This window comes from the organism of the source record quoted next, unplaced genomic scaffold (genome assembly GCF_019419815.1).
Source record: "Pyrus x bretschneideri cultivar Hongxiangsu unplaced genomic scaffold, Pyrus_bretschneideri_v1 Contig24, whole genome shotgun sequence".
NCBI classification, from domain to species: domain Eukaryota; kingdom Viridiplantae; phylum Streptophyta; class Magnoliopsida; order Rosales; family Rosaceae; genus Pyrus; species Pyrus x bretschneideri.
The window spans coordinates 5,375,001-5,393,831 of record NW_025999546.1 but is presented as its reverse complement, the minus strand read 5'-3'; the positions used below and the strand labels follow the sequence as shown (position 1 = coordinate 5,393,831).

The following is an 18,831-nucleotide window of genomic DNA, read 5'->3' as shown; positions in this document are numbered from 1 at the left end:
GCACTACCAAAGTTGAACTAAACATAAGAAGAGATAGACTGGTTGTAACCTTGCACAGTGCACTATTTTGCGCCTTCATCCGTTCCAGAATATTTTGTTTTGAAAAACTTCCAACAATATTGTGCAAAGGTATTGGTGGATTGTCTTCATTCGAACTAGGCTCACAACAAGATTTGGAGAATATTTCCTACCTTAGAGGAGATTAGAATGTTTCTTTGAATAAAATGTTTCAATTGATCAAAAAATAAAACATAATGCTAGACTAGTTTCCATACAAAAATCATAGAGAAGGATTCGATTTTGGAACTTCTTCCACATTGTATTTAGGTAGCACACTGTTTAAATTGTATTGAGGCCAAAAGTTGGTTCAACGAGATAGAGATCGTAGAACAGTAATCTCACACAAGAAACCATGGATTTACGTTACATCGGTCACCCACCTCGAGTTGAGCTTCCCATTTAAGCCCTGGTTTGGTACTGAGGTGATTCTGAAAAAAAATTGGTATCAAAAAAAGCTGGGAGCTTTTTTGTGTTTGGTAAACATTCAAATTCAACTTTTTTCACTGTTTTGGGTGGAAAAAAGCCAAAAACAAGAAGCTACAAAACCGGTCTTGAAAAACCGGTTTTTTTTTCATATTTGTTTTACATAAAAGTTTACCAAACACTATAATATTGCATTTTTTTTTTCAAAAGCACTTTTACAAAAAAGTTTACGAAATACTTTGCTGCTTATTCTCACAACATAGCAGAAGCAACTTTTATTCAAAGCACAACAATACCAAATCAGCCCTAGTCCAAAGGTCTTTGTTGCGGGTCTTCAATATTTTACAGTGAGAGGATTTCATGAAACTGATCATATGTTCCCTAGGAATCGGTATAACATGACTTATGGGCACCTTTACGGGGACAAAGATTCGTGCACTGTCCTGGTTAACCGGCATTGCCCAAGCGCGGTGTTGGAAATTGTAGAAAATAAGAAACTTTACTGTAGCGGTCTTCAGACACAAATGCGTTTGTTGATTTACAGTTTACACTACCTCAGTAATTTCTAACCTCATTTTTCCTGCCTTGACTTTTCTTTTTTTTCACATGGCTCCTCCTAAGTTTCTATACAAACTACGATTTTTCACAAACCATCTGTGGTAAATCCTTGCTACAATTTGTATCTAAAATTCTAAGCTATCTTTTGCTATGTTTGACACATTTACATGATCGAAAAATCATCTTCAAGCCCATCCAGTTGTCCTTTTAGAGTGTTTTCTTGGATGATCAAGACTGAGGTTCTGACTGAGAAATCAGAGCCCGAAAGGACATCCCCGATTGGCCCCAACTCCGGACATTGCTGCCAGTCATTCATCCCAAATGTCAGAATCGAATTCACCCTTTCCCCTCGTCCCACTATAATGAGCGCGTACTGCCCATCCAGTTCCCTCAAGGTAGAATAGGTCTCAGCAGAATTGGCCATATGCTTCTCAACGTAAGCAACTTGTCCACATGCGATACGTCTCTCGTAGAAGCTTGCGAAACACTCATCGTCAAGCTTCATTTCCTCTTCTTGCTCAGAACGGCTGACAGTGTAATTTCCAGGTCTGACTGTGGCCTCTGAGCTAGCATCTACCAAGAATCTTATGACTGTGAGCTTTACACCCGCATGTCGTGCTACGCGACCAGCATAGGCAAGTGCTTCTCTATCGTCTTTGCCACCAATGAAGATGACTGCCACGCTAACAGAATGATCTTGTGTTCTTGGTAGTTTTTCAATCAGTCCAAGACCTCTGTCTACAAGAATCCCAACGGAGCACGGAGCATTCTTGAGGATCTGTTAATACCAAAGTATATCATTAATGATAAATAAGAAGTATGCTAAAACAGATAAATCTATAGAAATGTGGAAGAACTTGGAAAATTGAACAGATATTAACTCCTTTACTTTGTGTTTAGCATGTTACTAATTAAATTGTCTAATTCTTTGAGATAGAAACCAAAAGCCCTAATATAACCTAGAGCCTACAGGCTTTATCAGTGAATGTGTCAAGCATATGCTTCCAAATATGATCACGGTGCTGGAATTCGTTAACCTTTTCTTGTAGAATTTGTAGGTATTTGAAAAATATTCAGTTTTCTGATATACATTACCTTACGGTTCACATATCTGAAAGCAGAATTTCCGTTATCCAAGGTTCCATCTGCGCGTTGAACCTTGTGGAATGGCAAGATGATGAGGCCTACCATTGAGTCCTCTGCCAAAATGCAAATATCCTGGGGCATGCCACTGAAAGTCGAAAGTGCAAGCAATCGTCTGAGTGTGATACCATCTCCACTCTCCGCTACATATGCTTGAACTGCAGAAGTGACTTGATCTCTCATGTCTTTCACTCTTGTGTGAGTCACAGTCATGGTGTCCGCCCCTTCTTCTTTTACCAGTGTGGCTGCAATTTCGTCAGTGAGTTCTATCATGTCTGTTACATATACCACAATTCCAGGGTCAGCTGTCCCTCTAGATATCTCAATGAAGTTTATCATAGTTTGAACATTTTGAGGCCCATGAAGGCATAGTAATATGCGGAGTTCGCTTGAAGGGTCAAGCAACTGAAGTGACATTCGATGAGTAGGTGCCCGTTTCCTTGCACGCTTGATGATTTGTGCCACAACTGATGGGGCGTGCACAACCGTGAAAAATATAGCTATTACCATCACAGTGCCGGTTGAAGTAGATGTTTTCCCAGCCTGCATGCAATATCAGAAGAGCAAAACGCAACAAGATCAGCGTGGTTCACATAATATGACCAATGGTGACGAATCACTCGTAAGTTCTCTGATTCCGTAAGGAGGAAAAATAGCATGTGCTTAATTAAACAGTATCATTAATAACTTTAGGAGTAAAAATGCCTCAGAGAAAATTGAGAGGGAAGAAGAAAGCAGGTGAGAAAAATAAATAGAGACGTGAGACTAACTTGTTTTGCAGCAATGGCCAAGTATATGTGAAAATGGCCTTTGGTGGTGAGAAGAAGCCCGAGTGCAATAGATTCCGGCCAGTGAAACCCCAACAGCTTTCCGCAGAGGACAGTTCCAGCAACTTTTCCTACTGTTGCTATACCAAAAAGTACAAATAACCTTGCCCATGTCCCAAACTGGCCGGGTTGAAATTCCTTGAACGCAGCTTCATAACCCATCCAGAAGAAAAAAATGGGATAGTAAATGGTAGATAACAAGTAATTGATCTTGCCGATCACCCATTTCGATACTCTCCCCCCCTTCGGTAAAAAGGTTCCTGCCATAAATGCACTCAAGGCCGGATTGTATCCATAAATTGGTGAGCAGGAAATGATCAAGGCCATGAAAGCAAGAGCAAGCACTAGATGTGAACCTTTGATGGGTTTGCCTTCGGGGTTTTCGTTGTTAACCCAGTTCATGAAGATTGGTGAAACATAGCCTGCAAAAAGTGTCTGGATCACCAATGCAGAACCCATCTCAATGGATCTTCGGACGCGTTTTGAAGTCTCTACAACTTTCCCTCCAGAATCAACAGGCCAAAAGACATAGCCAATTGAGAGGAGAAGAGTGGATACAAAATCAGCGTGCATTCCTGCAGAAATGACAAGCTGGCCTATGTCCGACTTGCCTATTTTGAGACTCGTTATGAGACGTGTCAGTACAGGAGAGGCGGTGCTAGAGAGAACGGTGGAGAGGGAGAGAGTGAAGTCAACCTTGAAACCGCCATCTGTAAACTGCAGAAATGGTGTTATAGCGCAGGCTAGGATGAATGTGGAGAGCATACCACCATAGGCCACTTTAGCATCCTTGGTTGGTTCTTTAAAGAGTACATATGGATCCATTTCTATGCCTAACACAAACATATAGCAGATCATGCCAAAATCAACTATAAAATTCAACGTTTTCCTGGCTGAATCCGTTACTAGGTTGCGTATGAACCCTAAGTTTCCGATCAGCAGTCCTATCTGCATACCATAAGAGAGAGCAAGAATTTAATCACAATAATAGTGGCAAGTGAGTAGAACCAAAGAGAAACACCACGCAAGGTAGCGAAAGATGGTACTTTCGTGTTTTAACGAAAGGTGCAGTTTCTTTTCTGCATTCAGATTAACTCTACATTAAACTGCTACTCTTCAATGCAGCATTTAGATTACAAACAAATAAAGAACGTGAGAGCCGCCACAAGGCATACACGATTACGCAATAAGCCTCACTAGAATAAGGCAGCAAGTTTTTATTTGATCAAATATTACAACAAAATGCTTGATCCCATCTGCTATTCACACTCGTATGCACTCACAATGGCCCTTTGAAAATGCTTCTGCTCATAAGCGGCTTTGCTAGAAGCGCTTTTATTAGAAGCACATGAAATTTTAAAATACTCATATAAGGATTACATAATGACAAACAGGGAGTGCGAATAACATTTCCCGTTATGAAAAAAAAATTGATTGCCAACTTTTGGAATGAAAAATGAAGAGGAAAACCAAAACAAAATTATGAGAACAAAACAAAAAACAAAGATGAATACATGGAGAGAGAGAGGGAGAGAGAGAGAGAGGGAGAGAGAGAGAGAGAGAGAGAGACTTACAACGGTGTCGGAGGTAATGCGAGGCTGAGAATATGGCTTTAACAAGAAGTGGGAAACATTGCAGAGAGCATACATTAAGAAGAAACCCAGTGCATATTTTGCTAATTTTCCAAAAAGCTCTTTTAACTTGAGAGTGCATGGTCCAACAATTGAAATTTTTTGAGAAGTACGTAACTTTTCCTTGCTGCCCATTTTTTTCTTCTCTTGCTTTTCCTCTCAAGCTTTTGTGTTTTTGTTTGCAATTGCAAGAGAATTTTTTGTTTTGTTTTGTTGGGCTGGAAGTTTGCAAACGAGCACCAATGGCAAGGTTAATTCTCTCTCCAGCTTGGCCAGGATGAATTAGTGGTTCTGATTAATTGCTTGTTGCTTTGTTTGAGGAGAAATTGAAGGGGAACGGCTAGGAGAGAGAGCCATTTACAATGGTAGGCAGGCATTCTTTCATAAAACAAAAATTTGAAAGAAAAAAAAAACAACAGTAGAAATTCTACAACTTTGCAATAAAAAATACAAGGAATATTTTTGCTCACTACTTTGTTTATATCGTTAGATGAGTTTTTATTTAGAAATCTACGTAGATAGACAAAAATCTCAAAATTTAAACTAATCCAACGTTTATAAATATGATGGTGACTGGTGACGATTACCATCCCTTAAGGGTGATGAGCAAAATGCGCGCAAAATACAACCATATGGGAATTGGTTCGTAATACTAATAATTAATTGCAATAAAATTCACATTAATTTTTTTATTTATTAATTTCTTATGAATGAATCAAAAGTATTAGATGCAATGCAACTAGATCCAAGGCTAGAAAACATTGCAAATATTTGTACCAGGATCTTGACCTAATTGATTAAAAAATAAGAAGAGTGCTAACTGCTATATTTACCCACCTATCTTACTTTTTCATCCACCTCTTAACTAAAATACATAGGCTGTTAGGCACACTATCAACCCATGAAACTACACATGCAATGTACCATAATGTTAGAGTCTTTGGGATATTTCAGGCAAAACCTCTTCAGAAGTGGTATATAAATATAATATGGGAAATTTTATTTAAACCTTTGTAACCTATTTCTACACCCAACTTACTTATTGCATCCATTTGATTTTTAACTAAACTATTAATATCTCTTTAAACCCAAATTTATTACCTATTATACCCCCATAAACCCAATTCAATATGTAGATTTTTCTTTTCACCCATTTGATTTTTAACTATCTTTACTCTGTCTGGAAACGGACACTGAAAATTAGGGTGTGAATTCAGCCATGACTGACAACAAGACTGACACTTTTATACACTTTTATACTGAAAATTGGGGTGTGAATTCAGCCATTACAGGCAGCTACAGAAAAAAGAAAAACAGCGCAAAAGATGGAAAGGACGAAAGAGAAGGTGGTGGCGGTGGTAGAGACGGATCGCTGCACGTAAATTGGGAAGAAGCATTGAATTGGAGCAGGAGCTATGCAGGTGCAGGGACTCCTGCTTCGAATCGATTTCAACATGGCTTCTAATATTAATTGAAACACTTTCTTTTTTTTTTTTTTTTTTTTTTTCTTTTTTGTTGAGCGAGTGATAATCTAAAGCATTATTCTTAGGGTCTCTGCCTTGACACGCCACCCAGAACGGACAGATAGAAAGAGAGAGATTTAACAAGAAGACAAATGGAGTCATGAGAAAGAGGAAGGAGATGAGTGAGCTTTTTTTGGTATTTTTCTACAGGGGGGACTGGGACAGCTTTTGAGCTCATCGATACCCTCAACAACTTTGGCTCCGAGATGAAATTAAAATGTTGTTGTAACTTGTGGGAGAATTTCAACATAGAAATCTGAGTGTGTAATCCACACCAGAAGTCTGAAAAGGGTAACTAGAAAATGGGATTGTGGGACAAGAAGTTAGATTTGAACTGAAAGTTCCAACCCCTTTTTAACGTTTCGTGTTTGTTTTCCATCTTGTTTCTGGCTGCAACTTCCCTCACCAGAATCAATTACATTTCTTGTCTGTTCAACCGTACCCTTCCAAACTCCAAAGCATAATCCAGATCACTGATCCCCGATTCCCGCCATTAACATATATCAAATGGAACTATATATATATATATATATACACGCATGTGTGATCAATTGGTTGCATGTATTCGAAGAAACATTAATCATGTTTATTGATATTTCCCCAATCTTGTAAATCATTAATTGTTTTTCTTAAGAGAAAGTGCTGCCATCTACATTTTTTTGTTAATATGTCATCTACACAATAAATGTTTGGGTTTATTAATAAATATGAGTTTTATTGTTAATTTCATTTTGTACTTAATAATAATTATACAATAAGGTAAAATAAAAAACTAACATTTAAAATTTAAGTTAGGTGTAGAAAAAGATTAAATGGGTTTAAATAAAATTTCTCATATAATATCGCCATATGATCGACTCTCTACGTCGTTTATGGCCGTGGAGGAGCACATCTCGTCCTTACAGACTCCATAATCTCTTGTTAGGCAGGCATTGGTGGAAAAATAATTTCCATTAGGAGCCCAGATCTTGGCATTTGTTGTCTGATCCACAGCATGAAATAATAGCTCCTTTGTACTACCAAATATACACACACACACACACACAGCAAACTTAACCTCCCATCCAAACTCATGTTTTTTTGTAAATCTCCATAAGACGGGCAAAAAGAGGGGAGAGAGGTCAGGGTTAGGGTTAGGGTTTTCCGCAACAGAGTGTTGATTGGAGGGAGAACTGACAAAACACAGTCCAATGAGTTTTTCTAAATATAAAAACTAGAAAAATTTTAAAATTCAATCAGCGCATGCATGAGTGACCGATTTCCAAGACGCTAGTATTTCAATATATGCCTAATTGGATAAAATGTCCTGTAATCGATAAATAGCCCATGTGGCAAAATATTAGGATTTAAGGCCTTGTGACGTAGTCCTTTAATAAATTTAGTTTAAAAATTATTTTTCCGTTAAATACAAGGTTAAAAAAGTACTTTAATGTGCAACATGAGAGTTGAAATCCTATTTTTTTTTACCATGGGGCTATCTTCCGATTCCCTTACCCCGTGCACATTAAAGTACATTTTTACCCTTGTATTTAACAGAAAAATAATTTTTGAACTAAATTTACTTACGGACTACACCACGAAGGTTTAAATCTTAATTTTTTTTACCACTAGACTATCTTTCAATTATCTTATCATCACAAAGATCATTTATGTGATTAGGCCTTCAATATATCATGATGTTTCAAAATTCTTCTTTCTTGTAATATCCTTAAGGAAGGCTTTTTGTCTAGTCAGCGTAGGAAAGCAAGTAGGAGTCGCAATCCGTATGAGTAGGGTTCACCAACGCATATGGGTTCAATCTCTATTAAGAAGTAGGTACAAATAGATTGTAAGAATAATATTTTGAATCCCCACAGACAACGGTGGCATCACGGCTCCAAGCCAAACCTCTTTCTCCTTTCTACCATAAAAGAATGTATACATTATTTCTCCTTTCTTCCAATACCGTCCATCCCACCCTCAAATACAATCCTCCCGACCCTCCTTTTTTGAGTACATGCATATTTTTCTACTAAATGGAGGAAGAGTTCGGCTAAGTCACACAGTGGCAGTCTACTTTGGTATCGAATTCGGCATCCACGAGATTCGAATCTAAGACCTCTCGCTTCCAAGTGAAAAGGAATATCACCCAACCGTAATACTGAGTGGCCCCGACCCTCCTTTTAGAGCAACCATAATTTCATTACTTCAAAACGTCAATAAAATACATAATTTAGAGCCATATAGAAGAAGAAGTTGGCTCACAAAAAACCTCATACGGCAAAACAAATACAAAGACGGTCCCGATTTCTCTCAATAGGATAGAAAATTATTTATTTAGCTTGAACGCGTGAAGAATTGAAAATAATCTAACAATTATAGCCCGACATTTGTATACTTTACTTCCTAAACATGTTGGTATAAAAATTAAGTAATTAATCCCACGTTAAAATTTCCACAGTAATGCTAAAGAGACTTTTCCAAAAGTGAGATTTTTTATGAACTTGTTGTCACCTCATATTTTTTGCATTATGTTTTATAATGTTGAGACATAAATTGACGTTACATTATAAGGTGCTAAAAAGTTCATGGAGAGTCCCCTTAGCATTCTCAAAATTTCATTAGTCGTTTTTTTGGTCTCACTAACTGTCATTGTACTGGACCGCACTACTTATTAATGTAATCATGTGTTTGTTAAGTGCATAAACTAAGTTAAATGGACCAAAGAGGACAAGTATGTTGCATGGGCTAACTCCCTCGCTAGCAAGACCAGTTGAGAACCATGAGACACGTGGACTAGCTCCCTCACGTCTCTCTCTGCTCTATGTTTTCACAAACGCCGAGAGCCACCCTCGTTCCCCCTCGCCAATTCCCCCTCCCCCTCCTCTCTTTCTCCTCCCTTTTTTCTCGTTTTGCTCCGCCGAGATCCGGTTCTCCTCAACCCGATCCGATTGGCGCCCAATAACCCCTTTGACGAGTTTGTTCACCCACAAGGCCTGCCTACAGCTCAACGTCTCGAAAATCATCCTCTCGGATCTTCCCAACCCGGATCCGAACCTCTCCAAAGTCGGGTTCCTCCTTCTCTTTGCCAACTGCCTCCAGCCACTCAAGACCTACATGAACGTCAAATCCATTATAATCTTTTCTTTAAAAATAACCAGAGGTATATAATTCAAAATTACAACATTTCTCAATATTATTACTATTAGGTGAAATAACACAACACTAGAAGCTTCCATCATAATTCTTTCTTTTTGGCCTCCCTCTTTAAAATGATATTTTTCTTTAAAGTAATTCAAATTAGTGAGAAATTCAAACTCAATACAATAATTACGTACACGTAAAAAAATAAAAAACCATAGAAAGAGAGTGTGCCAGAAATAGCAGTAGCAGTAATAACTATTTCGTATATAAAACGGCCAAAACTTATGGGAAATTTGGAAATATAACTAAAATTTGGACCTTATGAAGAATTATAACCAGAACTTAAATTTTATGATAATTATAACCAAAAATTGATTAAAAGTACTAATATATCCTTAATGTTAGGGTTTCTCACAACAACCAAAATCCAACTTATAAGATTGCAGATTTGAATATAGTTGGAGATTTAAACTATATTCAGATGTCTACGATCTTTAACTATACCTTTAGATATCTACAACCTTTAAACCATAATGAAAGCATGAATTAAAACAGAGTAAAACATAAATTAAGACCAAATAAATATACCACGGAAAATCCTCCAGGGGCCAGTGTGAAGTAAAACATTTTTTTCGAGCATAACTCTCAATGTGATGGGGAGGGAATCATCCTCCACTCGTAGTCCTTGCCTCCCTGCTGCTTATGGAGTCAAATTTTGTTTGGCCACCAAAATCTCTAATTCTTGCAAAGGCATAGAAATGATACGGCAAAAATGTTGCTGGTTTTGTTTTCTGATTCATGCTTTCATTGTGCAGAAATTCGGAAGGTTGCAGGAAGTTGTTCAAAAGTTGCAGAGAATAATGAAAACAAAAAGGTGATAGAGATTAATTCTTCATTATAAGGTTGTTTAAAGGTTGTGTTTTGCTTGTTATGAGAAATGCTAATATTTAGGGTATATTAGTACTTTTACGTCAAATTTTGGTTATAATTATCATAAAATTAAAATATAACTCTACATTGGGTCTAAAATGTGTTATTTTTCCAAATTTTTCAAAGCTTATTATACGACAAAATAAAGAGAAAGTGACTGTAATTTATTTAATTACTTATTTATTCTCCTTTCCTTTTCAACACATTTTCCTCCTCCGGTGGTGAACCTCGGTGATCCGTTCGTCTACTCGCTCGGACCATCTCCACCGTCCCATTCCCCGAGGAACATCCCCAACCACCACCGCCACTACCACCTTCTTCCCCATTCCACAATTCCGATTACCATTCCTTTCAGACCAAAAATCAAAAAAAAAAGGGAAAAAAAACACACGAATTCCTATCTCATCGGAATTGAATTTTTTTGCACAACGTATACACATACATTCTACGCATATGTCGTTGTATATGATTTGAGAAAATTGAGAAGTGTGACTGAAGAAAAAAAAGATGGGTGTGATTTCAAGGCAAGTGTTCCCTGTTTGTGAAAGTCTGTGCTTCTTCTGTCCGGCATTGCGTGCGAGATCACGGCATCCCGTCAAACGGTACAAGCATATGCTCGCCGAGATATTTCCTCGCTCTCAAGTGTGATCTCTTTTATTTACATTTTTATTATTGTTGGGGTTGTTTTAATTAATGTCTAATTGAATATTAAGTTTATGGTGCAAAGTTAAAAAAAAGAAGAAAAAGAACCATGTAAATTGTATACTGAACCAATGTGGGGCGTTTTGGTTATTGGGTTTTGAGGATCTTGTGAAAAATTGGTAACTTGTGTCGCAAGAAACGAGCACTTTTCTCTTTATTATTCACTATATAATGAGTCAGATAATATGATGAAGCCTTCTGTGAGTTACACTGTCAAATTTACGGTTCTTATCGTGTTACCAGAGTGTTATCCAAAAATTGTTCACAATTTGGTGTTTACATTTCCCATTTTTTTCCTCCTTTAAAATGAATTCGTCACAATTTTGCAATCGGTCTTTTTGTTTAATTAGGTTTTGAGCACAACTGGTATGTATGTAAAGTTTTTTTTTTTTTTATGTTTGTTCCTTCAGTTGTGTTATTGGAACATTTCTTTCCTATTTTGTCAGGATGAAAAACCGAATGAGCGCAAGATCAGTAAACTATGTGAATATGCTTCAAAAACTCCTCTTCGTATTCCAAAGGTGCCACCTCTGCTCATTGTATAAAATGTGCTTCACCTTGCTGCCATGAACTTAAGCGATACTGTAATGTCAAAATTGGTGTATCCTCGTGTATGCAGCTGCTGATTTAAGTTGATTTGGGTGAAGGCCATTGTGGAATTTAGTAACGGTACTATTGATGTGGAAGTTTTCTTTTGGTTTGGAGGACCGTTGTTTATTAGGGCGGTTATCATTAACGACTACACCAAATTGAACTGGATAAAGTAACTTGGGATAGGCCAATTTGTACGAGGCATTAGTGTAGTGTCAGAATCTGAGATTAACTGAAACACAATACCTCTCATGTTTTGACTAAGATGATGAAGAATGATAGTTAAATGTGCGTACAAACTTAATTATGGAAAGCAATAACATTTAACTTTGAAATATGCTAAACCTAAGGGATTAATTGTGTTTAAATGGCTCCTTATCTTTTAATTTTCGTCTGGCCTATCGTTGATTTTTTATCTGTTAAATAATGTTTATTCATTTTCTTGACCTTTCAGGTTATATAGATTTTATTTTACTTTTCATTTGTGTATTCTTTTGTCACGTTGATATAATTTCAAAATTTATAATTTAGATCACAACTACTCTGGAGCAACGGTGTTACAAGGATTTGAGGACTGAAAATTTTCACTCTGTGAAAGTCGTCATGTGTATCTACCGGAAGCTGTTGGTCTCTTGTAAGGAGCAAATGTGAGTTTTTTAGTTCATAATACATGTGAATGAATTATAAAGGTTATTGCCTAGTATGATCCTGTCTTCGGATTCCGAAACGTTATTGAGAAACGCTAGAGCATGTGTGGATTTTTACTATGGACAAATGCACCATCCACGGTTACTTGAGCAAACTGTAGAACTTAAACAAGTCAATCCACATTAGAAAACTAAGGCACTAATTTTTGAAGCTTGGGTTTTACATGTATTATGTCCAAATTGTGAACGAGCATCGGTGGGTTTCTGCTTTCTCAACTCATCTTCTCATATGTGCTGACTTTGCCAAACATGCAGAGTAAATATGTTGGACGACATGGAGCATCTGTGGCCAAATCAGGCCAAACGAATGTCTGAATATCCTGCTCTGGCATCATGTTACAGTTAGAACATCCGGAATAAAATCATGTGGCAATAAGTGGAGAGGCCTGTGATTATACAGTGCAAGGTGAAGAATGTCCAATGTAGACTTTATGTTTACAACACAAACGATACTTTTGATTGGTTGAGTAGATTTGGCAAGCCTAAGGTTTATCTACTCTGATACAATGCGTAGAATGGTTAATGTAGAAAGTTTGTTGAGAGCACAAACAATACTTTTTATAGGTTGACAGAGATAGATTTGGCATGAGGTGAATTGACTGAAAATTTTCTCCGAGCTATGGAATCCAAACTAACCTTTATCTGTTTATTTATTGGTGATGTATTCGCTGATGCCAAAATCTGAGATTCATCCCATTAGTTTTCTCATATGGCATAGATCATAGATACATACAGTCATATCTTGGCATAAGGTATGCATATTTTATTTCCGGCTGAGAGAGGACGAGTCTAAGACGAACACAGACAAATTCAGACACTATCATAATTGGTTAGAATTATCGAAGAATAATATCAAAGAAGTGATTCCGTATGAGATGAATGGAGGCATATATCAATGTGGTTCTTTAGATTTTCTTTAGAGAATTGTAAGCAGCAATACTTATCTGTTAACTCATTGTGTTGTCAGACTCATCGTGCCACCTATTTGAAGTAAATTTATTGTGTCTAATTGTAGCCCGCTTTGTATCTCGTAGTTTTTTCGTCTATTTTTCTGGTAAAAGTTTTCTTGAATGCTTGTCCATTAAGTTATTGACTGACTTGTTGAAAACAGATTACAAAACTATCCTCTGCAGTTCGATTTAGCTCATGAATAGTTGTGCGGAAATTATTGGTTTTGATGTACAAGTTGTGATCTGTTTATATATGGCAGGCCATTATTTGCAAGTAGCGTGCTTGGCATTGTACAGATTCTACTTGATCAAACACGACACGATGAAATACGTCTTTTAGGATGCCAAACTCTTATTGAGTTTATAAATAATCAGGTGGGAATTGTCGGCACATTCTCTCTCTTTCAGATTGTTGTTTGTTTTTGGTAATTGGGTATGACTTGCTTCTGAAGCTGCAGCCTTTTCTCCTATGGAAGTTCTTAATCTCATGTAGCTGTTTTGATTGTGCAGAAGGATGGTACATATATGTTTAATTTAGATGGCATAATTCCAAAACTTTGTCTTTTAGCTCAAGAAACGAGGGAGGACGGGACGGATAAGTGTTTGCGTTCTGCTGGGCTTCAAGCTCTATCATCAATGGTAATTCATCCTCATTTCAATTTGGTCATTACTTCATGCACTGCTACTTGTTTCGCATGTGATATTCAATTTAGTATCATGTAGTGTGATATTCATAATTTTCACATTGTCACCTAGTGCGAAAGATTTGTTAGAATATTGATGCGTAGGTGAGAAGGGTAACTAGTGACTCATGCGGAGCGGCACTAGATCTTGTAAATCATAATCTTGTATGAGTTGCAAATTCTCCCATATGCATCCTCACAAGTGTTTTTTTTGTATGCAGGTTTGGTTCATGGGTGAATTCTGTCATATTTCATCAGAATTCGACAGCGTAATTTATTTGGCACCATTTACTGCTATGTCTAATTCTTATATAATTGTTTCTGATATAATTACCTTATCGCTTTTTTAATTGCTATTTTATCTAACTAAAAAAATGTGCTCATTTATGTTCATAGACTCATACAATTTTAAATAATTGTCATCTTCTGCTTGTAGCTGTAGGAAGGGAAAAAAAAAAAAAAAAAAAAAAAACCTATAGGGACACTCTTTTTATATCAACTATTGTTTACAGATTCTTTTTCTTTCTGTCTTTTTTCATGTCTGGGTTCTTCATAACTTCTAATGGCATTTACGGCGTAGTCCAATTTTCATGTTTTTCAAGCCACAAATCATTAGCATCCGACAACCTTTTATTTTCCTTTTGTAAATCAGGTTGTTTCAGTTGTCTTGGAAAATTATGGAGGTCCAAAGAATAAGTCAGAAAAACAAGACATCCAGATTGGAAGTCCAGGAGAAGTTTCACCTTCACTAGAACCCATGACAAGGATTTCGTCCTTGAGGCTGCTAGGGAGTGAAATAGGCGAAGTCCATGTATCAGGGTAGTTTTTCTTGGCACAGTATTGCGTAAATAACTAACTAACTAACTATCATTATGTATCATTCTAGCTATTTCATTATGTTATAGCTAATGTATTATTTCTTCTTCTTGTTTTTGTTTACAGGGACGACATGAATAACCCCAGATTCTGGTCAAAGGTTTGCCTGCACAAGATTGCTAAGTTAGCCAAGGAAGCTACAACCGTACGGTGTGTATTAGAATCTTTGTTCCGCTGTTTTGATAATGGAGATCTCTGGTCTCCTAAACATGGACTCGCGCTGTCTGTCTTGATGGATATGCAGTTAATAATTGAAAATTGTGGTATTTAATTTTTCTTCAAATTGCTTAGAACTTGTTGCCTCTGGGAACTTGACTAGTCTTCTTTTGTGATGATATTAGTTGCACTCTTCCAACTGATATTTTGATGACCTGTGAACTGCTTCTTGCAGGGCAGAACAGGCACTTCATGTTGTCCATCTTAATTAAGCATCTTGATCACAAGAATGTTCTTAAGAACCCAAATATGCAGCTCGACATTGTTGATGTTGCCACCTCTCTTGCTCGAGAAGCAAAGGTCCAATCATCAGTTGCGATAATTGGTGCTCTGAGTGATATGATGAGACACCTGCGGAAAAGTATACATTGCTCACTTGATGATTCAAATTTGGGGGCCGAAGTAATTGAATGGAACCGAAAATTTCGAGCAGCAGTGGATGAGTGCCTTGTGCAGTTGACACATAAGGTGATGATAACATCCATTACATTTCTTTAAAGATGGAACAAATAGTCTCCCAAGGTAGATATTATTGCTCTTTTATTGTGCAGGTTGGAGATGCAGGTCCTGTTCTTGACATGATGGCCGTGATGTTAGAAAACGTGTCTAACATTACTGTTATGGCTAGAACCTTGATTTCTACTGTTTACCGTACTGGTCAAGTTGTGGCGACAATACCTAATTTGACATATCAAAACAAGGCAAGAATGCATCAGTTATATCACTTCCTTCGATACTTCCTTCGATCTACAATTATTAGTGCACAATACCAAGTTTCCATCTGATTTTCTTTGTTTTCGTTTTGTGGTTTGAATGTCTGAATTTCTGTAGACATTTCCTGAGGCATTATTTCATCAGTTACTCGTAGCTATGGTCTGCGTAGACCATGAAAGCAGGGTGGGCGCACACCGTATTTTTTCTGTCGTACTTGTTCCCTCATCTGTTTGCCCTCGTCCTTGTGCTGCTGCGCCCATTACTACAAAGAAAAATAATATTGGAAGGACCCTCTCTAGAACTGTATCAGTATTTTCTTCATCAGCTGCGCTCTTTGAAAAATTAAACCATCAATCTCACTCACAGGAAAACATTCCTCAAGAGATGAAGGACAAAGTTGTAATTGTGGAAGAAGCAAAGGTTCCTAACGAATCCATGTTGAACAGATTGAAGTCCAAATTTAGTTCAAGAAGGCATCCATCAGCTACAAGTGAGTCTATCGGTAATGAGGATGGTTCAGTCAGCAATCACTCTGTGATGAACCGCTTGAAGTCAACTTACAGTCGAGCCTACAGTATTAGAAGGAACCCATCAGATACACCTTCTGCTGATGAAAAAACTACTAGTATTTCAGATAAAGATTCGGTATTGTTTGTTGGTTCTGCTATTGTCATACAATGACTATGTGCTTTGAACACTATAGTATTACTTGATCATCTTCCATTGTGACCATTTTTCTTCCGACTGATTTTTGCAGACAATGTCCCTTAGGTTAAGCAGTCGTCAGATTACCCTTCTGCTTTCATCAATCTGGGCACAATCCATCTCTCCTTCAAATACACCTGAGAACTATGAAGCAATTGCTAATACCTACAGTCTTGTGCTACTTTATGCTCGAACTAAGGTACAACTTCCATTTTTGCTTGCATGTTAAGGTACAGCTCCTATTTTTCTATTTTGCCTTGTGTTTGGATATTGCTTTTTTCTCGAGACTACTCAATTTCGGGGTAAAATGGATTTTCCCAAATTATAGGAATAAAGTACTTTGCTATTAGTCATCAGCTCTATCCTTACCAATCCACCATTATCAATTCGATCATTCAATCCTTAATTTAAGCTAACTGGCTCCCGATCCTTAAGCTATAAACTAAAAAGGCTACATCAATGACAACAATGAAGTTAAAATGACATGCTTTTGTCCCCCTTGTCTGGAATCTTGGGTTTAGATAACAAAAATATTTACTGTTAGTCTACAGAATTTCAGGGTTAGTGGATTTGTAATTTGTGCAAGTTACAAATCGACTTTATAATGAAATTTGTAGTTAATTTTTTTTCTCCTTGTTTGGTCCCCAATTTTCACTTTGTTTGGATTCACTATGTCATGTAGAACACCTCCGATGAGACCCTGATCCGAATTTTTCAGCTAGCCTTTTCCCTAAGGAGCATTTCTCTTGGAGGAGGTAAGCCCTCGAGTCTACAGACGGTTTCTTTTCCATAAGTTCTTAGCAACATAAATGCATTGCTCATCTATAGTGAAATGCCAAGATTGAGATTGTATTGTTCATAAATTTCTTGCTCAACATATGATTTAGGAATTGTGTAAGTTATCTAATGTTAAGGCTCAGTAAAACAACTCAGTTACTGGTAAATTAATAGAGGAGTGAGCTGGAGAGTAAATTGCAGTTTAATCTTGCCCTCTGTCTTCTATTACTGAATTTTTAACTGTTTGGTCTAGTTTATAGAAGAATTTCCTTTGAAACATGTTGTAATGGTGAGTTTCAGTCAAGAATTTTGTGCCTGATTACGAGTCTCGGGAAACATACGTGATAAGTTGCTGTATTGTTTTGGCTGTAAACCTGATGTTGTGTTTCTTCACACCTTGACAAACTGAAGTACATACAGATTTTTGCTTCTTATTAACTATATGGTAAATTGGTAATCAACTCGTTGATTAAGTTGCAAGTGGATGGTGGCTTAAGAGATATAGCATGAAAGCAAAGCATATCTAGTATAGAAGGACATGCATCGTAAGAAGCAGCTTTCGTTTAATGATGCAGTTTCTATTGAATACGCCTTCTCGTAATATCCTAATATCCTCTATTTAGTAAGTATGATATTTTCAACTTTAGTTTGTAATTCCATATTGAATATATTCGTTGCACTGGAATGTAACTGACGGCCGCAAACCACTTTGGGTTGTAATTTTTTGGATGCCATTTTTAACTAGGGGATTTCGTATTGCAGGATTGCAGCCATCAAGGCGCAGATCCCTCTTTACTTTGGCAACATCGATGATCATCTTCTCAGCTAAAGCCTACAACGTGGTTGCTCTCGCTCCTTGTGCTAAAGCAGCACTTACAAATGAAACAGTACGTGCAACAGAGTTTCCGGACCACATTTCCATTGAATGTTAAATTGGCGGACCTTTTAAGTTATTTGTAGTTTGATTTGAAGTTTCCGAAGTTAGCTTTGCTCAATACTGACGTGTATGCTTTCATGACATGCTGTTAGGTTGATCCATTTCTACGGTTGGTTGATGATCGCAAATTGCAAGCTATCAATTCTGGAGCTGACCAAGTAAGGAAAGTTTATGGGTCAAAAGAAGATGATGAGGATGCTTTAAGGTCACTTTCTGCTATAGAAAAATCTGAGAGCCAATCTAAGGAATCATACGCTGTTGAGAATCAATGTCATGTTGTAGGTGAAGTAAGTGTGTAAGGTTGGTGAAGTAAGTGGAGGTTGTAGGTGAAGTAGGTGGATGTTGTAGGTGAAGTAAGTGTGTGGTGTAGCTTTCATTTGGTTTGCTATAAATACCCAAGTCCCCAAGCATTGTATATCATCCAAGGAAAAACAAAGCCTAGAGCTAAATAAGAAAAGCTTTGCTAATTAGTTTGTTTTGTGAGTTTTCTTTAAGAGTGTGCTCTATTTTCTTCTTCTTGGGATCATTAGTGTTATCTTGGATACTCTTCTTATTCAACAATTGGTATCTAGAGCCAAGTCGGTTAGGGATTGTTCTTGGTAGAGCATTGGTTGTAAAGTCTCTTGAAATTCCGAGTATGCTATGTGGTTGCAGTTTTGACTGATCTTCCACATCAGAAAAGGTTTCTTGAGATTATTGCTGGGGTTATCACAAACCTTGAGAGGGAGCTTCTTTGTGTCGAGAGTAGTGTATTA

At 37.2% G+C, this 18,831-nt stretch overlaps 1 protein-coding gene and 1 pseudogene across 1 annotated transcript; one reads left to right on the top strand and one right to left on the bottom strand.

The window, feature by feature from the left end:
• Positions 1-1,204: 1,204 nt before the first annotated feature.
• On the bottom strand, positions 1,205-4,955 carry LOC125478220 (cation/H(+) antiporter 28-like). Its single transcript, XM_048586109.1, has 4 exons — positions 4,586-4,955; positions 2,955-3,959; positions 2,137-2,727; positions 1,205-1,819 (listed from the first exon to the last, which is right to left on the bottom strand). Exons 1-4 carry the CDS (start codon positions 4,775-4,777, stop codon positions 1,205-1,207), a joined length of 2,403 nt encoding a protein of 800 aa, XP_048442066.1. The 5' UTR covers positions 4,778-4,955.
• Positions 4,956-10,430: 5,475 nt separating this feature from the next.
• Positions 10,431-18,831, top strand: part of LOC103945894 — a 12,349-nt pseudogene continuing 3,948 nt past the window's right edge.

Excerpts from the sequence above, each read along its gene's own strand:
- LOC125478220 (XM_048586109.1), bottom strand. The coding sequence starts at position 4,777 with ATGGGCAGCAAGGAAAAGTTACGTACTTCTCAAAAAATTTCAATTGTT. Across the intron at positions 2,728-2,954 it reads TGGCCATTGCTGCAAAACAA|GCTGGGAAAACATCTACTTC; the intron begins GTTAGTCTCACG and ends TATTGCATGCAG. Across the intron at positions 1,820-2,136 it reads TCAGATATGTGAACCGTAAG|ATCCTCAAGAATGCTCCGTG; the intron begins GTAATGTATATC and ends TGGTATTAACAG.